Source organism: Schistocerca americana, chromosome 5 (genome assembly GCF_021461395.2).
Source record: "Schistocerca americana isolate TAMUIC-IGC-003095 chromosome 5, iqSchAmer2.1, whole genome shotgun sequence".
NCBI lineage: Eukaryota > Metazoa > Arthropoda > Insecta > Orthoptera > Acrididae > Schistocerca > Schistocerca americana.
Window position 1 is genome coordinate 344,338,419 of NC_060123.1, and position 25,220 is coordinate 344,363,638.

Below are 25,220 nucleotides of genomic sequence, written 5' to 3' on the forward strand. Positions count from 1 at the left end.
AGTAATAAAAGTATTTTATACCGATGGGAAAATAAATTCAAAAATTTCAAAGTATACCATGTGTAAAGCTGTGTATATATCTAGCTTTTACAGCATAATACATTGTTATTGAAGAAACTGAACTTGTTTTTTGAACTATAATAATGGTTCTTAATTTGGTGAACAATAAAATTTCATTTGGCATAAAGTAAATTCAATTCGAAAAATAATCAAGTCACCATAGCATTGGTTATAAATGATACAGCACAAATTTTAATAATTTGCAAATGTGTTCTGTTACCGCAAACAAATTTGGAAGAGAGCATATCTTCACAAATATTTAAGAGTATAGGGTACTTACGTAAAAGTCATCAATCTTGTTAATTGAAACTGAAATCTGAGTCAACATTGCCAAACAATGAGAGGAAATCACAAATTTTTGATAAACTCAGGATGGTACTGTAAGCTTTGGTTGATCATGAAAGCTGTAAATCTTGGTTTGTTATACTGCTCAGGGCCATATTTAGGATCCAGACCCATAGACTGAAGCATGATGCAGGCCTTACGAGTAGAAATGTTGTGTTAAGAAATCCACCAAATATAATGACACATTCAGTTTGCTGTTACTTTGTTTTTACTAGTTAACTATCATGGTAGTGTTATGTGTTGCACTATGACAACAGGTTGTTTGTTTGTTGTGGTCTTCAGTCATGAGACTGGTTTGATGCAGCTCTCCATGCTACTCTATCCTGTGCAAGCTCCTTCATCTCCCAGTACCTACTGCAACCTACAGCCTTCTGAATCTGCTTAGTGTATTCATCTCTTGGGCTCCCTCTACGATTTTTACCCTCCATGCAGCCCCCCAACGTTAAATTTGTGATCCCTTGATGCCTCAGAACACGTCCTATCAACCGGTCCCTTCTTCTTGTCAAGTTGTGCCACAAACTCCTCTTCTCCCCAATTCTATTCAATACCTCCTCATTAGTTACGTGATCTACCCATCTAATCTTCAGCCTTCTTCTGTAGCACCACATTTTGAAAACTTCTATTCTCTTTTTGTCTAAACTATTTCTCGTCCATGTTTCACTTCCATACATGGCTACACTCCATACAAATACTTTCAGAAACGACTGCCTGACACTTAAATCTATACTCGATGTTAACAAATTTCTCTTCATCAGAAACGCTTTCCTTGTCATTGCCAGTCTACATTTTATATCCTCTCTACTTCGACCCTCATCAGTTATTTTGCTCCCCAAATAGCAAATCTCCTTTACTACTTTAAGTGTCTCATTTCCTAATCTAATTCCCTCAGCATCACCCGACTTAATTCGACTACATTCCATTATCCTCGTTTATGACAACAGGTACAGACATCATAACGTTGTGGTAAGGATGTTGAAAAATTTCTGGAGTTCTTTCCAAAATGTGGTGATGCAATTGTTACGATAAAAATACTTTTATACAAACCTATTACCTTCTTCTTAACACAATTTTTATCTGACTTACAAATCTGCCGCTAAAATCCTCAAGGCGATTGCATTATATTGCTGTGATGTCACAAGGTGAGATCTTGTTAAAGCTACCCAAAAGTAGTTTCCCCTACTTTCAGGAGTTTAAGAATCCACGTCTGGCAACAGGAGGTAAAAACTTTCTGTAGGACCTGGCTTTACAGGAACAAGCTGTGGAACAAATTGGCTTTCCATTAAACTGAACTTGCTTCATATTGCCAGAATCCCATTAACCATTATTTTAGAAATCTTAGTAATTTAGTCAACTGTTGTTCCACATGTTCAACAGGATACTACTTAGAATTTGGCAAAAAGGAGTGAGGGGTTTTAGAGGTGAACGCTGACCTAATTCATATCAACTGTCAACTGAAAAATGCAGAACAATAAGCCAATACCAAATAATTATGATTAAATCTTCCATGATTCAGAGGACTGAATAACTGAATTAAAGCAATATTTTCTATTTTTATTTCTTTTTAATGTTTTGTGATTGGAGTCCACAGATTGTGGCCTAGATAACCTGCTCATATGTACAACACTGTACCTGTGCACAAAACTGCAAGTGTGGGAATAGCTATGTGAAGTTCACTAGCCACCTTTCACAATTATTTTCGTGCATGTGACTGCTTTATTAAAGATAAAGCTGACCCATAAACATGTTTGTTAGATGCTCTTACTTCACTATTTGCAAGAATGAACGTGAAGTGATTCTTCAGTTTTGCAGTTAAAAACAACATTTTAGTGATACAATGTAGAGAGAACATCAGATGGCATATGAGCTTGGTGTTCAGACAAAGAGAAACACAGAATCAGAAAACCCTGAAACATCATAATGAACCAACATGTAATTCTGGTCTGTCAGAGGTAGACAGATGTTACTGAATACAAGAACTGTGAATATGAAACTGCACAATTAGAACTTGAGTAAGCAAAATTACAATGCTGAGAATATTACAGAAAAACAGAACACTGGCAAAATGTAATCAGTCTATAACTGAGGCTGCTTATGAGGGTTGTCCATAAAGCAAAGTCTCCGATGAGCTCCAGTCAGAATGGAGTGGAGATTAGATTTCTGTAGTTAGAGCAGTCAACTCCTATTGAAATCCATCTCCAGTTAACCAATGTGTATGGTGAAAAGTGAGTGGATGTAAAAACTGTGCATAAGTGGTGTAGGGAGTTCACAGATGGCATATAAACATGTGTGAAGAGGCCAGATGCAGGTCTCTATCAGTTTTGGATGAGACAGTGACGACAGATGAAAAAGTTCAGCTTGCAGATAGGCATGTGACTATGTGAGAGATTGTGGAACTAATAGGAGACATCTCTAAAGCTACCATTGACAAGATTTTGAGAGACATTTTGTAGTTTCGCAAGGTGTGTGCCAGGTGTGTGTCATGGGTGCTCACTGATGAACACAAACAGAAGTGCATTGAAAGTGCCCGCAAGTTTCTGCACCATTACAGGGAGGAGGGGAGGAATTTCTAGATTCAATTGTAACTGGGGATGAGTCTTGGACCCACTACTTCACACCAGAGACTAAGAAACAATCAAAGCAATGGCAGCATTCTGATTCTCCAAATGTCAAGAAGTTCAAACAAACACCATCAGTGGGGAAGGTGATGGGTTCGGTATTCTCGGATAGGATTTGGCATTCTGCTGGTCGACTACCAAGGAAGAGGTACAACAGTCAATGCGGCAAGGTACTGCAGGACACTAAGGGAGTTAAGCTGGGCTATACATCCCTCAGGGGACTCAGCATTCATTTGCTGGGTACGGGCTTGGCGAACCCGGGGTCCTCGAGCTGTGGACTGGTGTGCACCGCCAGTCTGCTGACACCGTAAGCTCTGGGCATGCTTCAGCTACCACCGTGTGGTGCAACGGTGGAACGTTGTGTGTTGTAGGGACCAGGGATCTTGGCTTGATTGCCTGGATCATGAGGACGGTACATACCTCTATAAAAAACCCTTCAATCTTAAGGTGTGCTGCGCGCCGACAAGATGCATGGCTGTTGAGGTGGAACAGTCGCCAGCGGGCAACCTCTGTGGAACCTGCCGCACCTCAGTTGTACAAGGCTTATCCAGGCATGCGGGGCTCTGTCTGGATGGACATAAGTTTCTCTAGCTGCTCGTGGGATGACCATGGATGCCACGAATTCTTCCTCTTTTCCTCCTCCTAATTTTTTGCTGGCCAGTGGGATGGGTGGACCGCTGGTAGGCACTACCGCCCAATCCAACAAGAGGGCTAGGTTAGCCAGGCCTCTTGACTTAGGCGTCAGCAAACGTACAGCAGTTCAGAGTAACAGAGCACATACTGACAACCAGAATATGTTTTTAATAATAAAAAGGAAAGAGGGTTCCTTTGAAAAGGTTTCGCCATTCTATATCCAAAAGTGTCTAGAAGGAATAGCTGGAACTTTAAAATCAGTGAAGCGTTTATGGAATGGGACACTGCTTGTTAAAACATCAACTTCTCAGCAAGCAGTTAACCTTCAAACAGCTAAAAGCTTGGGGGAATACACAATCGATACAGAGCTTCACAGCACCCTGAACTCCAGGAAGGGTGTTATTACCTGTAGGGATCTCGTTGACATTCCTGTAGAAGAATTAAAGAGTGAGTGGGCTCAGGAGGGAATTGTTGATGTTCAGAACATCATGAAAAGGGTGGATGGGAACCTGGTGAAATCTGACTCCTTCATTCTTACTTTCAATACCCCCAAACTCCCAGAACACGTCAAGGCAGGATTTCTCCCCCTAAACGTACGGTCGTATGTCCCAAACCCAATGCGCTGTTTTAAGTGCCAGCGTTTTGGGCATACAACTCTAGGGTGTAAAGGAGAAGCGATGTGTGGCAACTGTAGTAAGGCTGCCCATGACGGAATTGACTGTTTGTTGCCTGTCAGATGTATCAACTGTTTTGAAAGCCACCCTGTTTGGAGTAGGGACTGTAGAATTTTCCTAGGGGAATGTAAAATACAAGAAATAAAAACAACTAAGCGTATCCCCTACAGTGAAGCCAAAAAGATCTTTAAGGCCATGCAGCCCCCCACATTCGTTACGTCTTTTGCTTCCATTGTTCAGAAGCCACCTCCAAAAGTCGATGCATCTACACAGGCACGGGTTGTTAGTGTTGGCACGAACACCTGTACATGTCAGTGCACTTGCAAGGCAGCAAGTGTATCAGAGCCTGTAGCCCCTCCTCGAACAGCAGAGAAAGGTACAGTAGCTAACATTGAAGAGCCCCAGGCATCTCAGATTGCTGAGGCTGTTCCAAAGCCCAGCATGATCATAAACACCCCAGCTCCAGTTCCAGCAAAGCCCCCTAAACAAAGGAAATCACACGTCAAGCAGCACCAACAGATTAAATCGGCTGGTAAACCCTCGGATCATGTTAATGTGGTCCCACTAGACGCTTCATCAGGCTCTTCCCCAGAGCTGATGGAGTCTGAGAATATGGGGCAATCATGTCCCCCCAAGACTGAGCCTCCACCCGCTGCAGTCTCCCCACCTCGGCGGAAAGAGAGGCAGAAAATACAACCACCGTGATGGCTCCCATATTACAATGGAACCTGCAAGGGTTCAGGACACATGTGGAGGAACTACGTCTATTGATTCAGGATAGACCTATGTGTGTATGTGTGCAAGAGACAAATTTCAGTGAAACATACACCCCTGAGCTATGTGGTTCTGTCCTCCACAAAAAGGGCGACATGAGTGGACAGAGCTCGAGGAGGAGTAGGTATCTTCGTCAACACCGACTACCACTCCTCGCCTCTCTCCCTCACGACGAATTTACAGGCAGTTGCAATATTAGTACATGTGCGTCATATGCTAACAGTATGTTCGCTTTACCTGCCCCCACATGATGTGCTCGACGAAGAGGCTCTCAGTGATCTTCTTACACAGCTCCCCCACCCCTTCATCCTCTGTGGTGATTTTAATACACACAATATGCGTTGGGGCTCTGTGAGTACTTGCCCCAGGGGTAGAGCAATCGAGAGGCTTCTTCTGTCTTCCAGTGTCTATTTGCTAAATACAGGTCAAAGCACGCATTGATTCATTGCAACTGGGTCGTTCTCTGCCATTGATCTGTCGCTTTGCTCTCCAGCCATCGCCCACACTGCTGCATGGGAAGTGGTTGATGACTTACACGGCAGCGATCACTTCCCCATCTGGATTCACCTGCCACATGCAGTGGAACCGGAAAGGAAACCACCTCGATGGGTGCTCGGTAGAGCCAACTGGGCACTGTATAGTCAACTAGCCCAGTTTGAACATCGGGTCAGTGTCCAGGAATGGGTGGATCATATTACTGAAGTGATCCACCGCGCCAGTGAAGCGTCCATCCCTCAGTCCATGGGACAACCGAAGCGGCAGCCTGTCCCTTAGTGGAGTGACAAATGCCGCTCTGCAGTCAGGGCTAGGCGGGCAGCTCTGCGTAGGTTCAAATGCCAGCCGACTGTAGAGAACCTTGCAGCCTTTCAGGTGGCGAGGGCAAAGTGTCGTCGGATTATACGAGAGAGCAAGAAGAGGTCATGGCAGCAGTTCCTGAACACCATTAATCGTTCTACACAAAGTTCCATTGTACGGGAGACCATAAGGAGGATTTCTGGGAGAGGTGGGAGGTGCCCTATGGCTGCTATAATGTGGAATGGTACTCTCCAAACGACCCCAAAAGATATTGCCCAGTCTATGGCAGCTCATTTTGCAGCTATTACTGCAACCACCAGTCAGAATCAAGCTTTCCAGCCCCACAGAGTGGCTGCTGAGAGGAGCAGTTTTGACTTCCGCTCACCCAATACAGAAGAGTACAACTGCCCATTTTCCATATGGGAACTGGACTCTGCATTGTGTGGGGCTCGTGATACATCCCCTGGTCAGGATAGGCGAATCCACTATAGCATGCTGCGGCACCTCACAGGGAGAAATAAAGAAATCCTCCTCCAACTTTTTAATCTAGTTTGGATGCCCGGTCACTTCCCCAACTCATGGCGTGAAGCAATTTTAATTCCTCTTTTAAAACCTGGAAAGACTGCACGTGCCCGGGTAGTTACCATAGTGTTGCCCTCACTAGCTGCGTGGGAAAGACCTTGGAGCGGATGGTCAACCGCCGCCTTGTCTGGATGTTAGAATCCAGACAACTCCTTAGTCGCTTTCAGTGTGGGTTCAGGAGGTATCACTCCACCTTTGATAACCTGGCCCTCCTGGAGGCGGCTATACAACAGGCTTTCCTGCGCCAGCATCACCTGTTGGGAATATTTTTTTACATTGAAAAGGCATATGACACTACTTGGAGGCATCTTATCATCAGGCAGCTCCTCGAATGGGGTTTTCGTGGATGTCTTCCCAATTTTATTCGGTCCTTCCTGTCGCCACGTTATTTTCGGTACCGAGTCGGAGACGTACCGTCTAGTCGCTTTGAACAAGAGAATGATGTCCCTCAAGGTAGTGTTTCAAGTGTGACAGTCTTTGCTATTGCTATTAATAGTATTACATCTGTTGTGAAAAGACCTGTGCAGTGTTCCTTGTTTGTGGATGATTTCTCTGTATTTGGCTCTTTTTCAAGCCTTGCAACGACGACTCGTCTGTTGCAACTCACTCTGCGACGTTTTGATGAATGGGCACAGAACAGTGGTTTTAGGTTTTCAACTGATAAGTCGGTGTGTGTTCTTTTTAACCGTTCTCCTTCCATTTTTGACTTGCCTGAGTTGAGGATGAGGGACACCGTTCTGAATTTTAAAGACATGGTGAAGTTTCTGGGCCTCACTTTTGATTCTAAGCTTACGTGGCTGCCACACATTAAGGAACTGAAAAAACGGTCTCTTAAGGCGCTGTCTCTTAAGGCGCTGTCTCTTAAGGCGCTGTCTCTTAAGGCGCTGTCTCTTAAGGCGCTGTCTCTTAAGGCGCTGTCTCTTAAGGCGCTGTCTCTTAAGGCGCTGTCTCTTAAGGCGCTGTCTCTTAAGGCGCTGTCTCTTAAGGCGCTGTCTCTTAAGGCGCTGTCTCTTAAGGCGCTGTCTCTTAAGGCGCTGTCTCTTAAGGCGCTGTCTCTTAAGGCGCTGTCTCTTAAGGCGCTGTCTCTTAAGGCGCTGTCTCTTAAGGCGCTGTCTCTTAAGGCGCTGTCTCTTAAGGCGCTGTCTCTTAAGGCGCTGTCTCTTAAGGCGCTGTCTCTTAAGGCGCTGTCTCTTAAGGCGCTGTCTCTTAAGGCGCTGTCTCTTAAGGCGCTGTCTCTTAAGGCGCTGTCTCTTAAGGCGCTGTCTCTTAAGGCACTGTCTCTTAAGGCACTGTCTATTTTTAAATGTCTTAGTCACCACACATGGGGAGCAGACAGGACTTGTCTGCTCCGGTTTTACAGAGCCTTTGTGTGGTCCCGGCTTGATTATCGATGCATGGTGTATGGGTCTGCAAGACCCACTTATTTGAAGCTATTGGATGTGGTGCACCATGAGGGGATTTGTTTGGCCACTGGGGCATTCAGAACGAGCCCCATACCGAGCCTCTGTGCAGAGGCAGGTGAACCGCCACTTCACCTCCGGCGGCGCCTACTAATGGTGCGCCAGGCCTATAAAACATTATCCACACCATACACACCTGCATACCACACTGCTGCTTGACCTCCACTGGAAAGCCTTTTTCGCAACCAGCAACGAGCAACAAGGCTGTATGGGATTCGTGCAAAGGATTGCATTTTAGAGATGGGTGTGGCCAGTTTTAGTGTTTTACGTCGAGGTTGGAGCAGATATCCACCTTGGCTGCTCCAAAGGCCCAGACTGATTTTAGATTTGGCAAATTTTAAGAAAGACAGTACATCAGATTTTTCTTTCAAATCTTTGTTTTTTAACACTTTAGATAGGCATAATGATTTTACAGTAGTCTACACTGATGGATCCCAACAGGGGGATTTTCTTGGCTGCTCAGTAGTGTTCCCCGAACGTGTCATCAAGATTCGCCTTCCCCAGGAATACACTGTTTTTTTCTGCAGAACTTCACGTGATCCTGAAGGCATTGGAGCAGATACGGTGTACTCAGGGCAAACACTTCCTAATTTGCTCTGACTCACTGAGCGCATTAGTCACTGCAGAACCTGTACCCGGCAGAGAAGTTGGAACCATTGATTTACGACCAACTGTACATCCTCCAACAACAGGGCAAGCAAGTGTCCTTTTGCTGGGTGCCAGGGCATTTGGGCATACGAGGAAATGAACAAGCTGATAGAGCTGCCAAGGACGCCTGCAGATTACCGGAGGTGACACAATGTTCTATTCCTTTACAAGGTGTCGTTTCTGTGCTGTGGCGGAAGTATATGCAATTGTGGGAGGAGGAATGGCTGGCGGTGAGGGAAAATAAGCTACGGTTGGTGACACCCACCATCCAGCCGTGGTGTTCCTCCTGCCGGCCACCTAGGTGTGATGAAGTGACCCTTATACGTCTTTGCATAGGGCACTGTCCTCTTACGCATGCCTTATTACTACGACGAGAGGAATCCCGGCTGTGTGATGCCTGTGGCATACGAATCACTGTACGCCACATTTTAGTTGAGTGTGATTTATATCGTTCTGCCAGGGCGGAAGTTAATATTAGTGGGGATCTGCCCTCGATTTTAGCCGATGACGAGGCGAGTGTCAAGAAAGTTCTAAGGTACTGTGATGTTTCTGGGCTTCAGCCTAAAATTTTAGGTTGGAATTTTTAGTGTGTTGCTGAGTGGCTGACCACTCCTTTTTCTTCTTGTAATAGGCCAGTTCCAAACATGTGCTATGTGTTCCATTTTTAACCCCTTCCCCTACGCTCTCTTCCAGTTCTCCTCTTTATGTGCTGCTTTCCACTTGGCTACTGTTGACGTGCACACTGCCTATGTAGACTGTCACCTTTAATTTTAGTCCTATTTTTGCACTTGCTGCATTTTAGTGACACTCGTCCATTGTTGTTTCCGTTCGGGCGCTAAAGACTACACTGTTGAGCGCCCATAACACCATATCCATCCATCCATCCGGGCTATACAGAAAAAAAGGAGGGGTCAGCTGACAAAGGGAGTTCATTTGCACCATGACAGATCTCATTGTCAAATTTGGGTGGGAAATCCCTGACTATCCTCCATACAGCCCTCATTTGGCTCCCAGTGACTACTGTTTGTTCACGAACTTGAAACAATGATTGGGGGAGGACAAAATTCTCAAGCGCCTAAGAGCTGAAGGCAGCTGTCCATTTCTTCACACACAAGTCATTGGGAGGGTGGTACGATGCGGTTACGAAAAGCTTCCAGAGCCTCTCCAAAAATGTATGCATCGTGACAGGGACTATGGTGAAAGCTTGCTAGAAGTCCTAGCTTTTAGAATCTGTAACTGGTTTTGCAATAAAATGATGTTTACTATATGAAAAAGCACTGTGAGACCTTAATTTACTAATACGCCACATATAATTCACTCGTGCAAACTACCCTAGAATATTGATCAAGTCTGCGGGACATACACACAAACAGAAATAACATACAGTATACAGAAAAGGCCAGTATGATTGGTCACAGCTTTGTTCGAAGTGTCACAGAGATACTGAAGAAACTGAACTGGCAGACTCTTGAAGATAAGACATAAACCAACCAGAGAAGGCTGCTTGCAAGTTTCAAGAACCAGCTTTAAATCATGATTCTAGGAGTATACTACAACCACCTACAATTGCTCCTACAGGGATTGTGAAGACAAGGTTGCTTTAATTACAGCGTATGCAGAGGCATTTAGATAATCATTCTTCCCATGCTCCATACACAAATGGAAGAGAGGAAAAAACCCTAATAACTGGTACAGTGGGATGTACTCTCTGTCAACTACTTCAATGTGGTTTTCAGAGTGTAGATGCAGATTTAGAAGATGTAACTGCGCATTACTTACCTTCGGAAGGCAAAATTTGAGTACTGCTGATAGAAACACTCTAAAGTAGGATTAATTAATACCTAGCTTTTGGAACTTTGTTTCTTTCTCTAAGAAGAAAAAGAGGATAGGTTTGAGAAGACTGGGAACATGCAATAGGCCACTCAGACAGGTTGAGATGGATCCACTTCACAATACAGATTGCCAGGTGGAAGGAGAATACTCCAGGATCGCCTATCGTGAAAACATTACTCAGGGCTTTTGCCATTAATGTGTGTTAGAGCGTAAAAATAAATAATAATGACTATCATATACACTGATGGGGCAAAAAATAATTAATGTAGAGTAACCAAATTTTGGGAATATGTTTGGCTAGGCAACATATTTAAATGATTAACATTGCAAGATCACAGGTTAATGTGAGATAAGCCATTGCAAATGTGAACTGCTGATTCATTAATAAAAAAAAAAAAAATTACTGGTATAACCACCAGAATGTTGAATGCAAGCAAACAAACGTGTTGAACAGGTGCTGGATATCAGTTTGAGGGATGGAGTTCCATGCCTGTTGCACTTTGTTGGTCAATACAGGGATGTCTACATCTACGAGGCATGTTTTTTTAAGTAAGTACTGTTTTGAAATTAAAAAAAGACGTGCTAAGATATCTCAATAATTTTATTTTTACATGAAAGTCTGTGCCTTAAGCTACTTTTCTACATAACTTCCATCAATATTGAGGCAGTTGTCATAACGTTGTACCAGTTTCTGAATACCCTCCTCACAGAAAGCTGCCACCTGACTTGTTGACCACTGCATCACTACTGTTTTGACTTTGTCATCGTCTTGAAGACGCTGACCGCCCAGGTGTTTCTTAAAGTGCGGGAACAGATGGTAGGCACTGGGCACAAGATCGGGGCTGTACGGAGGATGATTTAGAGTTTCCAATCGAAAAGATGTGATGTGATCTTTGGTCTGATTCACCACATGCGGATGAGGATTGTCTTGCAGCAAAACGATGCCCTTGCTCAACTTGCCACGTCTTTTGTTCTGAATTGAACAGCGTAGATTGTGAAATGTCTTGCAGTGAGCTGCTGCATTGATTGTCTCATTACTGGGTGGTCAATGTCTTCCAGACGATGACGAAGTCAAAACAGTGGTGATGCAGTGGTTAACAAGTCAGGCAGCAGACTTCTATGAGGAGTGTATTCAAAAGCTGGTACAATGTAATAAGTGCCTCAATATTGAAGTAAACTATGTAGAAAAGTAGATTAAGGTACAGGCTTTCGTGTAAAAATAAAATTATTGAGATATCTTAGCATGTCTCTTTTTAATTTCAAAATGGTACTTACTTAAAAAACACACCTCGTACATCTACATGGATACTCTGCAAATCACATTTAAGTGCCTGGCAGAGGGTTCATCGAACCACCTTCACAATTCTCTGTTATTCCAATCCCGTAAAGTGAGTGGAAATTACGAACACCTAAATCTTTCTGTATGAGCTCTGATTTCCCTTATTTTATTGTGGTGATCAGTAGAAGAGGAATGGGGTAGATTCAAGGGGACATAAGTAAGTGTGGCGGAAGCAATATGTGGGAGGACAAGCAACAAAAAGAGATGGAAAGAAACACCCTGGTGGAATGATAAAACAAACGAATAGAAACTTTAGGGGATGGTTCCAGAAAGGAACAGTAGAGACAAGAGAAGAGTATCAGGCAAGAAAGAAAGAAGCAAAAAGAGTGGTGGAGGAGGAAAGAAGCAAGTGGATGGAACAGTGGACCAGAATGATGGAGCAGGACAGTGAAGTTTCAAAAAAGGTGTTATATGGGATGATTAAAAGTTATTAAAAGTAAGAGGAATAACGGTGAGACAAATTATGCTGGAATGGTGAACAAAAGTGTATGAGATGTAGAGAATGAGGAGGAACTCAGGAATATGTGGAAGGAGTATTTTGAAGAACTCCTGAAGTCAGATGGAGACTTGGATGAGGAGTAACAAGCCGAGGAGAAAAAAGAGGAGGAACAGCAAAAAGAAAAAGACCTTACATGGGGATAAGTGGTGGAGGCATTGGGCAAGATGGAGGGAGGGAAGTCACCAGGTTTGGAGCTAAGTGTAGAGATGGTGAGAGCAGCAGGAGAGGTGGCGATACAATGGCTATATTGGGTAATGAAAATTGTATGGAGGCAGAAGATGATCCCAGAAGACTGGAAGCAGGGAATAATTCTCCCAATCTTTAAGAAGGGATATAGAAAAGAGTGCAAGAACTACTGGGGGGATAACACTGATGAGTCTTTGTGCAAAGATTTTAGAAAATTATGGAAGCACGAATTAGGGCAAAATTAGAAGGAAGAATGAGAGAAGAGCAACATGGCTTCAGAACAGGAAGGTCCATGGTGGATTGAATTTTTTCTTGTAAGACAACTGCAGGAACAGCACTATGAAGATGGAATAGATCTACTAATGACCTTCCTGGATATTGAAAAAGTGTATAATAGTGTATGTAGCAGCAAAGTGTGGAAAGCCCTGGAGAACAGATAACTAGCAAACCAGATTATTTGGAGGATAAGAGTCGAAGGGCATGAAAGGGAAGCAGTGGTTGGGAAAGGAGTGAGACAGGGTTGTAGCCTCTCCCCGATGTTATTCAATCTGTATATTGAGCAAGCAGTAAAGGAAACAAAAGAAAAATTCGGAGTAGGTATTAAAATTCATGGAGAAGAAGTAAAAACTTTGAGGTTCGCCGATAACATTGTAATTCTGTCAGAGACAGCAAAGGACTTGCAAGAGCAATTGAACGGAATGGACAGTGTCTTGAAAGGAGGATATAAGATGAACATCAACAAAAGCAAAACGAGGATAATGGAATGTAGTCAAATTAAGTCGGGTGATGCTGAGGGAATTAGATTAGGAAATGAGACACTTCAAGTAGTAAAGGAGTTTTGCTATTTAGGGAGTAAAATAACTGATGATGGTCAAAGTAGAGAGGATATAAAATGTAGACTGGCAATGGCAAGGAAAGCCTTTCTCAAGAAGAGAGATTTGTTAACATCGAGTATAGATTTAAGTGTCAGGAAGTCGTTTCTGAAAGTATTTGTATGGAGTGTAGCCATGTATGGAAGTGAAACATGGACGATAACTAGTTTGGACAAGAAGAGGATAGAAGCTTTCAAAATGTGGTGCTACAGAAGAATGCTGAAGATAAGGTGGGTAGATCATGTAACTAATGAGGAGGTATTGAGTAGGATTGGGGAGAAGAGAAGTTTGTGACACAACTTGACTAGAAGAAGGGATCGGTTGGTAGGACATGTTTTGAGGCATCAAGGGATCACAAATTTAGCATTGGAGGGCACCGTGGAGGGTAAAAATCGTAGAGGGAGACAGAGAGATGAATACACTAAGCAGATTCAGAAGGATGCAGGTTGCAGTAGGTACTGGGAGATGAAGCAGCTTGCACAGGATAGAGTAGCATGGAGAGCTGCATCAAACCAGTCTCAGGACTGAAGACCACAACAACAACAACAACAAGGGATATGTAGCATGGAAGTGCGAGCTGTGTGAAAATGAGAGGAGAGAGTTCAGCTTGGATTGAACAGAAGAATGTCTCGAGGCAGAGAAGTGCACTTTCACCACTACTCTTCATTGTGGTGATGGATGATAAAATGAGTACAGTAGCACAAGTAATTGGTGAAAGGAAGATGAAAATATGGTGTTTGCAGATGATCTGATGATTTGGGGGAATGAGGAGGACAAAGTACAAGAGCAGTTGGACGTATGGGAATGAACAGTACAAGAAAATGGGATGAAATTCAGTATAAGTAAGAGCGAGATGATTATCACAACAAGAAAGGAGGAGAGAGGAACAACTGGAATAACAGTTGGTGGGGAATGATAGAGAAGAGTGGAGAGTTTAAAGTACCTAGGAAGCCTGATACAGGCAGAAGGAAAAAAAAACAACAGAGAAATAAATGAGTGGGGGAGAAAAGCAGAAGCATTTTGGAAGTGTGTCAGAAGCCTGATACGGAGCAAGGATGTACCCCAAATCAGTAAAATGGCTCTGAGCACTATGCGACTCAACTGCTGAGGTCATCAGTCGCCTAGAACTTAGAACTAATTAAACCTAACTAACCTAAGGACAGCACACAACACCCAGCCATCACGAGGCAGAGAAAATCCCTGACCCCGCCGGGAATCGAACCCGGGAACCCGGGCGTGGGAAGCGAGAACGCTACCGCACGACCACGAGATGCGGGCCCAAAATCAGTAAAATGGTTATATATCGGTCATACTATGTCCCAATCCTGACATATGCATCAGAAACCTGGATTATGAAAGAGAGAGAGATAAGCAAAGTACAAGCTAGTGAGATGAAATTCTTGAGAAACAGTATTGGAGTGACAAGATAGACAGGTTAAGAAATGAGAGGATCAGAGAGTTAATGGAGGTGGAACCATTACAGGAGGAATCAAGACTGGGATGGTATGTACATGTTAAGAGAATGGAGGAGAAGAGGATACCCAGGAGGATACACGAGATGAAACTGGAAGGAAAGAGATGGCAAGACAGAAGACGATGAAGAGGCCTATGTTTCATAAAGATCTGGCCAAAGGCTGGAAACTGATGATGATGATGATGATGATGATGATGATGATGATGATGATGATGATGATGATGATGATGATGATGATGATGATGATGATGATGATGATGATGATGATGATGATGATGATGATGATGATGATGATGATGATGATGATGATGATGATGATGATGATGATGATGATGATGATGATGATGATGATGATGATGATGATGATCTTTTCTCCCTATACAGGCCAGTGTCAGCAAAATATTTTCACATTTGGAGGAAAGTTGGTATTGGAATTTCGTGAGAAGATTCTGTCGCAATGAAAAGGCCTTTCTTTTAATGATATCCAGCCCAAATCCTGTATCATTTCAGTGACTAACTCCCATATTTCGCAGTAATACAAAACGTGCTGCCCTTCTTTGAACTTTTTCAATGTACTCAGTCAGTCCTATCTGGTAAGGATCCCACACCATGCAGCAATATTCTAAGAGGATGGACAAGCATAGTGTAGGCAGCCTCCTTAGTAGATGTGTTACATTTTATGTGTCCTGCCAATAAAACACAGTCTTTGGTTCCTTCCAATTTAAGTTGTTCATAATCGTAATTCCTAGGTATTCAGTTTAATTTAAGCCTTTAGATTTGACTGACATATTGTGTGACTGAAGTTTAATGAATTCCTTTTAGCACCCACGTGGATGACCTCACACTTTCGTTATTTAGGATCAACTGTCAATTTTCACACCATTCAGATATATTTTCTAAATCATTTTGCAATTTGTTTTGATCTTCTAATGACTCTATTAGTCAATGAATGACAGCATCATATGCAAACAACCTAAGAAGGCTAAGATTGTTAAATATGGAGCTAATTTATCAGCATATCTACTCTGAAAGGAACCTAGTTGGTGTACAGTCTGGACCAGAAGATTTGCTTTTATTTAAGTGATTTAAATCGCTTCACTACTCCAAGGATATTTATTTCTATGTTACTCATGGGTGGTTAATGTTGTTGGATGACACTGGAGCTATCGTCCGTGCAGACAGATCTGACGATAAAGCAGGCAGAAGGAACATGTCAACATTGTGTACAGCACACTGTGTTAAAACACCAGTATGTGGACAAGCATTATGCAGCTGGAAAACACTCCCTGGGATGCTGCTCATGACAGGCGGCACAACTAGCTGAATCACCAGACTGACGTACAAATTTGCAGTTAGGTGCGTGAGATAACCACAGGAATGCTCTTGCTGTCATACAAAATTGCACAACAAACCATACCTCCAGGTGTAGGTCCAACATGTCCAGCACGCAGACAGGTTGGTTACAGGCCCTCAACTGGCCTCCTCCTAACCAACACTTGGCCATCACTGACACCAAGGCAAAGCCAACTTACATGAAAAAATACATCAGACCTCTATCCTGCCCTGCCCTCCAATGAGCTTTCATCTGATGCTACTGAAGACGCAAATGGTGGTGGTTTGGGGTCAGTGGAATGCACAATGTGTGGCTCGGAGCTGTCCTTGCAGTATGAGTTCATTGTGTCACTGTGGTGCCAACTGCTGCTCAGATTGCTGCACCACATGCTGTATGATGCGACAGAGCTATAAGCTTAGTATGATTATCTTTCCTCTTGGTAATGCCATATGGCTCTCCAGAGCTCAGTCTTCTTGTGGCTGTACATTCTCATGAGCACTGCTGCCAGCAATTGTTACAGTGGCTACATTCCTGCCAAGTCTTTCTGCAGTATCACAGAAGCAACATCCAGCTTCTTATAGCGCTGTTACATGACCTTGATAAAAATCAGTAAGGTACTGATAATGGCAACTCTGTCACCTTAAAGGCGTTCTTGACTAACATCAGGCCACCACGTCTAATCTCAAAGGCAGCACACACTCATGACCATTACAATGTGTATTTACAGCAAATCTGATTTACACCCTCATAGTTGTGATACTGGGGCCACTCTTGGTGTGACTGGCATGAAATCTGAATAAACATCATTTTTCAGATGTAAAGCACATCCACCAACTTTCACTGGTGTTGCACAATTCCTCCTTGGTGCTGCAATACTTTTTCCATCAGTGTCTTACATCCTCTGTGTCATCACAGATGACGTATCACTGAAGATGACGTATCACTGATCCTGTTTGTTCTGAGAATGCAGTACATGTGAGGTAACTAGCTGCTTTCACTGTCCTCAGTGAAATACAAGGAGAGCTGTTAAATGTCACCCCCAGGTCTTTAAAAGATGTCCCTGTGCAGAGAACAGCACATAGGTAATGGGTCTGTTGTCCTGAGATTGTAATGAACTGTTAGTGAGGAACTGATGTTACATAAAAAATTGTTTAGTTCACTATTTAGAGATGTCACTCACATTTGTTGAACAGAACATGAGAAACTGTAAGTTATACATTTTATCCACTGTGTATTCAACAGGTCACATGTTATTAATAAATTCACAAGCTTTCTCTCTCAACATAAGTACCTGATTACTCTCTATTGATTCTTAAACCCATCTATACTCAACACATCTGTGTAAAATTGAGATTTGATGGACTGCATCAGACAATGTGTGTGTGTTTGATGACTGTCCATCCCAATCTGATTGCGCAGTGCGAACCACTTCACTTCAGTGCACAGTTCAGGTGGGCTTTGTCTGCCTTTTTGTTTATCTTCTATTTTTAGATTTGCTTGCTGTTATGACTTCCAAAATATGTGGGCAATAGCTTGCTATTTAGGTATACCTATATCTAAATGTCAAGGAGACTGAATGCATCATCAATAGAATATTAATAATAGAAAACTAGTGTTTTGGTGTACACCCTCCTAACACAGCAGCCAGTCACAGTGGAAGACTAAAATTCTGGCACCCTTTCCCATGGAAAGGGTACCATCTGCTACTGGTAACCCACAACACTTATTACATCTTAAGCATAATTCTGCAATCTCAGCTGATCTGAGGAGAGAATCCTGATGCAAGCTATGATGGCTGCAACAGCCAGAAATATCAAAGTGTGGTCTCTAGAAGAGGATAAGTGCTGACTCTGTCAAAGTTTTACCAAATGCCTTGATCTTATGGATTTGAAATGTACAGACTTAGTGAACTCCCTTTTATTTCAGAGACAGAAGGCTCAGAAGTCAAATTAGATGCTTTTCACAACAGTTAAGAAAATACTGACATGTTGAAGTTGATAAATTAATCACCTGGACAATGAAAATGGCTAAGCTTATGCTGCAGGATGGTGTGGAAGAAAGAGGCAGTGTGAAAGTAGTGCTGTAAAATATTTCATTTTATTCTTTAGAAGCAACAATCCCTAAGAAACCTCTGGTTGAATATACATACAAAACCAACCATGCAAGTTTTTATGTGACAGTGATGTTTTCCTAATAATTTGAGTCTCTCTTTTCTTCATTTCAAATAACAATAATTTGCCTTTTTGTTTTATTCTCCCCTTTGACCTATCAGTATCCCACTTTTTATTATTATTATTACTATTATAGAATTTGAATCTTACTTCTTAATGTACCATCACTTACAAATCTTTCACCATGTCAGAAGTGTAGTGGTTAAGACACTGGACTTTTGTTAAAAAAAGTGTTCTGAAAGAAAGGGTAAAAAATCTGCTGTGTGTTGGACATGTGCAAGTATGGTGCAGTGGTTATAGTTGCTGGCTGTTTCTCAAACTTACTTGCTTTAAGAAAAATTGCAACTCAAAATGACATTTTTAAAATGATGTCATTTAAAGGATTTATAGGGGGCTGTGGTTCCACTTTACATGAAGTTAACAGATCATTCTACATATGTATAAGTACGATTACTGCTGAGGCAGGCAGTGCAGATCTATGTGTATTTTGTGGATGCTCAAAAAAACATGCTTTCAGTGTGACGCATTAGTTGTTGCTCACCCTGCTGCCCAAATTGATACTTGATTTCACATTGTAAATAACAATATCCATTTTTATGTGTAAGAGAGTTTTTCTGGAAGTTTCAGATTATTTATTAGTTAAAAAAATTACTGCCTAATCTGATAAATAGCAATTAAACTTTTGCTTCATTAACATGTAATTATTTCCAGTTTGGCAAAATCATGGTTCACAAGTGCAAAACTAAAAGTTCACAGTTTCATTAAATCAAAACTGAAGTTCATCAGCTTTGTTCAGCTTTTATCATTTGTTTCCATTACAGCATACATTATATAAAGCATACTACAGGAGTTTCCTTACAGTGAGCTGACAGTGCTTAGACTGATGCACATAATTTTCCATTATGTTACAACAATACTAAATATTCACTTAAAATATTTTTTTTATTTATAGGAAAAACGAGATCTCATCACTGGCCTCAAAACAAGAACAAATGCTGGACGTCCAAACTGGGATAAAGTATTTAAGCAGTTACTGGATCAAAAGAAAGGCAAAATAACAGTATTTTATTGTGGGCCACCACAGCTTGGCAGGATACTGCGAGTTAAATGTGATCAATATGGATTTGAGTTCCGCAAGGAAGTTTTCTAACAGAGAATTTTGTCTGATATGAGTGACAATACTCAGTCTGCTATTAAGAATGTATCCCCTCCTGTAAGATGTCATTTCATGCATCTTTGCAACTGATGGTCACAAAGTTGATATATATTAACCAACAATAATTTTTATAGTTAATAAATCTCAAATGAGATGAAAGTGAAGTAAATACTGAAGTGCAATATTAATATATCAAAGTTCGAATTTGTCACTTTTTATTATGTAATACAGCTACCCATAACTGGACTGTATCACTGAGCACTTGAGAATACCAAGACACAGATGGTTGTGATTGTGTGATATTTTAAAATGTATTATTTTGAAAGATGCATTGAAGTCAGTTATTTTCTTGTGGGAGCTACATTTTTATACAACAGTATTCTGCAAACATTTTATGGAGGTTGATTCTAACCTAGGATCTAGTCATTGTATATTGAACACTGATAACTGTGCTTTACAAGACATGTTTTCCAGAGTGTAAAATGTATTTATTTACTGTATTCTACTTGGGCATGGAGAGTAGAGGTGGAAATTTTATTGATCACTTTTTGTAACAATTTATTTGCAGCATAAGTAATTGATTTTTTTTTTAGCTTTCACAATGTAACTGTATTGAATAAGCAGTATGCTTACTACAAGGCATGGATGGATGAATGGATGGAAGGATGAGCAACTGAATGAATGTTGAAGTGAATTTGTAAATTATCTTCCATACTGGTATTTATGAACAATTTTTTGTGTATTATTTATGTAATATTTATTGAGCTTGTAAAAGCATTTTGTAACACATTTCTCATGTGTTGTTCCAGAATTATGTATGTACTTGTAAATATATATTTCTTGTATATATGTGTATTTTTTTTTTAGATATTTGTGATGAATATTTGTGTATTGAGCTGCAGCATCATTTGTAAGTATGCTGAAATTTTTAGGAATTACATACTTTTGCAGAAATGAGTTTTCCTTACTCACATACATATTAGTTAATTAGGCACCAAGTGAAGTGGCACTGTGGTTAGCACACTGGACTCGCATTCGGGAGGACGACGGTTCAAACTCGCGTCTGGCCATCCTGATTTACGTTTCCCATGATTTCCCTTAATCACTTCAGGCAAATGTCAGGATGGTTCCTTTGAAAGGGCACAGCCAGCTTCCTTCCCCAATCCGATGGTTGGTCCCCTCTCCCAAACCAACCAACTTAATTACACAAAAGAAAATGAGCCCTTAACCCTTCAATCTCTATTTAACCATGCTGCAAGAAGAAAGCATGAAAACAAGAGCATTCATGCACATATTACTGTGAATTATGCAGATAAATGTGCATGGTAACTACTACTAGTAAGCAGTCATTTGTGGTTCGATACAAAAAAGTTTTATTTCATTAACCTACAGTTTATCATTAATTACTGTAACACTGCAAGACGTGTTAAATCTACTTAGCATAAGGAGTTGGCCCCGCTCTTTGCTGCTGTCACTATGCAGTCCTCTGTATCAAGTCAAATGCATTCTCTGAACTGAAAACGCACATAAAGGCATCATGGGCAAGGTTTTTTCCTTTAGTTTCTTGGGCACAAACACAACAGTTACTACACCTCTGTTTAGCCAGAATGTACAGTGACTTTCAGGATGTATTTGCCCTGAAAGAGACTGCAGCAATCTATTAGTGACATGTAACAATTTTCTTGGGCGCATGTAGAATATGATGCTCCTGTAAAAGCAAAATTGTATAGATTACTTTTGCCTTTGCACATCTAGCACCTGAAGGCATCTTTCCAGTAACAAGATAGTAATTCTTGATGAATTATCACATTAGGAGCTCAAAAAATCTGGTGTCAACATTACAGCCCGTTACGTGATAACTGCCACTGTTTAGAGCAACACTCTGCTGAAGAGATTTCACATTTTTTCAATGACCTGCAGGATATGGATGTACAGCCAGTACTTACAGGTTTGGTGGGTGGTGCTTTGGCTCTAACAGACAATAAGTAGCAACACTCACCACAATGACGAGTTGCAGTTTCTGTTGTGGCCTTTAGCACACAGCCTCGTATCATTATTTATTTGGTTCTGATGATGAAGTCCAAACTCAATAGTGCAGTGTGATGACTTATGCTTTTGTAATGTACTCTAACTCATTAACACAATACAGAACAAAAAGACTGTTTACAAGAATAGTTAAATCTCAGTAATCAAAAAAATATCATTAATTGTAATTGCAAAATGCAGTGATCATTACCTACAAAACACTGTCAATTTTTGCCAAACAAAAAGTTGAGGGAAGCCAATTGTGTGCATAAGACATGGCCAGTTTTCACTACACCCATGTGAAATATTAACAAATATGACACTGTATTGTTGCATTGCCATGAACAGTATTTGCCTCCCACACTAGTGCATTCTTTATATACAGGACAAGAGGGTGGTTTTAGATATTTACCTTAAGGGAATAGAACTGATGGCAAGAAAGAATAAGCTCCAGAAAGAATAAACTCCACACTTGCAAAATAATATGTTTAAACTAAAGCACAAATTGCAAAATAGGTGTGTTAGCACCAAAACATATCAAGAGTGAGCACCATAACCAGAGAACAAAGAAATACATACTTAAAGTCAAACACATCATTGCTGCCTATGACCAGTGATTGATATCACTTTCCGTTACACCAGTCCCCCCCCCCCCCCCCCCCCCCCACACACACACACACACACACACACACACACACACACACACACACACACACACACACACCTTTTTGAAGTTTAGTGCCCCAGGTACATCAGGTTACTGGTGGCAAAACAGTTCTTCCAGCACATGTGATAACTGGAGTAATATGTGAAGGGTCTGTAGGTGCTACAATGTGTTCTTTAGCTCAAGGTCCGTGTGGCCCCCGAAGGTCGTGATTTGTAGCAGAGGCACTCAAAGTCCCATTGTCTTGCACATCAATGTGACTGGGCTTCAGCTGCTCTATGGAGACTTTTTCATGCTTTGCATTCCAATCTATCATGAAGTTGTTGAGCAATCTACGCAGCACTTGGAACGGACCTGTGTACGATTGGCGGAGAGGAGGATGCACAATGTCATCCCGTAGCCAGACGTGCAGTGATGTGGCCACATCCTTGTGTACGAAAACTGCTTTGTGCCATGATTGCAAAGGATGCGTGCTGATCCATAACATTCACTCTTTTCATTCTCTACCAAAATCTGAAATCGGATGCATGTTTCTCAGATGGTAAGATTGTAGGTTGTTGATCAATAGAGCAGCAGGCAGGCTTGCCAAACACCAAATCTGTCAATGAACAACCTAGATCACCCTTCACCATTGATCAAAAGCCTCACAACACCACAGGCAAAGCTCCTACTCACTTAGAGCTGTGCACCATTAACACAGCCTTCACAGATCGAATGCAGCTGCATATCTATAGTAGCTCTTGAAATACATGCCTCAAATTGTCTTCTGCAGTCAGACATGATCGCTTTTTGTACACCATAGGAGCGAACTAGCCTACCAGTAGTGTCATAGCCACAGTGTCGGCCTCAATACTGGAAATAGGGAATGCTTCTAGACAATGGGTAAACCAATCCTCCGCCATTTAACACACAGCTGTAATTTTCAGAACACAGAAAATGTCTCATGAAATCAATGTGTAAGTGCATGTAAAGAGCTGTAGGTTCAGCAAACATTCCCATACGTGAGTGCACATGTCTGCCAACATTACACTTCTGACACTGCAGCCAACATTGAGCCCAGTGGTGGGAATCCTTGCTTTTTCCATGCCATGTGACACATTTTTCCAGCAGTTTAGTTGAAGCCCTGACTTCCAAGTGTGCTAAATTATAAAAGGCCCAGAAAACCTCTCTCCTATGTCTTTGTGGAATGTAAGAATGTAATTTATCCTGCGATGTATCGCATCACATCATAAGGTAAGACCCAGCTCTTTCACTTCCACTTTATCAAACATCAAATGATGAGATTCATTAGCCAACGACTGAGCTAACTCAGCATCTTTCTTTTTGTCACCCACTGTTTTCTATCAGCAGACTGACTGGACACAGGCATTGCTATGTGATAATCAGCTGCAACGTCATTCATGCCACTTGTCTGTCTAACATGTATGGAGTATTCTGGTATGAAGTCAATTATGTGACACTGATGGGGCGACGCTAGATAAGTTACCTTGGAAAAGAATGCTGCAAGTGCTATATGCCGCCCCCCCCCCCCCCCCCCCCCCATGAACCATGGACCTTGCCATTGGTGGGGAGGCTTGCGTGCCTCAGCGATACAGATGGCCGTACCGTAGGTGCAACCACAAAGGAGGGGTATCTGTTGAGAGGCTAGACAAACATGTGGTTCCTGAAGAGGGGCAGCAGCCTTTTCAGTAGTTGCAGGGGCAACAGTCTGGATGATTGACTGATCTGGCCTTGTAACATTAACCAAAACGGCCTTGCTGTGCTGGTACTGCGAACGGCTGAAAGCAAGGGGAAATTACAGCCGTAATCTTTCCCGAGGACATGCAGCTTTACTGTATGATTAAATGATGATGGCGTCCTCTTTGGTAAAATATTCTGGAGGTAAAATAGTCCCCCATTCGGATCTCTGGGCGGGGACTACTCAGGAGGACGTCGTTATCCTTACAAATGTAAGGATGTAGAGGCTTGTCTCACTAGGGGTAAGATAGATACTGGCATTCTACGGATCGGAGCGTGGAATGTCAGATCCCTTAATCGGGCAGGTAGGTTAGAAAATTTAAAAAGGGAAATGGATAGGTTAAAGTTAGATATAGTGGGAATTAGTGAAGTTTGGTGGCAGGAGGAACAAGACTTTTGGTCAGGTGATTACAGGGTTACAAATACAAAATCAAATAGGGGTAATGCAGGAGTAGGTTTAATAATGAATAAAAAAATAGGAGTGCGGGTTAGCTACTACAAACAGCATAGTGAACGCATTATTGTGGCCAAGATAGACACAAAGCCCATGCCTACTACAGTAGTACAAGTTTATATGCCAACTAGCTCTGCAGATGATGAAGAAATAGATGAAATGTATGACGAGATAAAAGAAATTATTCAGGTAGTGAAGGGAGACGAAAATCTAATAGTCATGGGTGACTGGAATTCAACAGTAGGAAAAGGGAGAGAAGGAAACATAGTAGGTGAATATGGATTGGGGGGAAGGAATGAAAGAGGAAGCCACCATGTAGAATTTTGCACAGAGCATAACTTAATCATAGCTAACACTTGGTTCAAGAATCATAAAAGAAGGCTGTATACCTGGAAGAATCCTGGAGATACTAAAAGGTATCAGATAGATTATATAATGGTAAGACAGAGATTTAGGAACCAGGTTTTAAATTGTAAGACATTTCCTGGGGCAGATGTGGATTCTGACCACAATCTATTGGTTATGAACTGCAGATTGAAACTCAAGAAACTGCAAAAAGGTGGGAATTTAAGGAGATGGGACCTGGATAAACTGAAAGAACCAGAGGTTGTAGAGTGTTTCAGGGAGAGCATAAGGGAACAATTGACAGGAATGGGGGAAAGAAATACAGTAGAAGAAGAATGGGTAGCTCTGAGGGATGAAGTAGTGAAGGCAGCAGACGATCAAGTAGGTAAAAAGACGAGGGCTGATAGAAATCCTTGGGTAACAGAACAAATATTGAATTTAATTGATGAAAGGAGAAAATATAAAAATGCAGTAAATGAAATAGGTAAAAAGGAATACAAACGTCTCAAAAATGATATCGACAGGAAGTGCAAAATGGCTAAGCAG

General features: G+C 41.8%; 1 protein-coding gene across 1 annotated transcript in view; it reads left to right on the top strand.

Annotated features, from left to right (window-relative positions):
• LOC124616366 (NADPH oxidase 5) overlaps positions 1-20,257 on the top strand; it is a 450,136-nt gene extending 429,879 nt beyond the window's left edge. Inside the window, exon 19 of the mRNA XM_047144676.1 lies at positions 19,246-20,257. Within this exon, the coding sequence (XP_047000632.1) occupies positions 19,246-19,443 (198 nt within the window). The 3' untranslated portion in view covers positions 19,444-20,257. The remainder of the gene's footprint in view (positions 1-19,245) is intronic.
• The last annotated feature ends 4,963 nt before the right edge of the window (positions 20,258-25,220 follow it).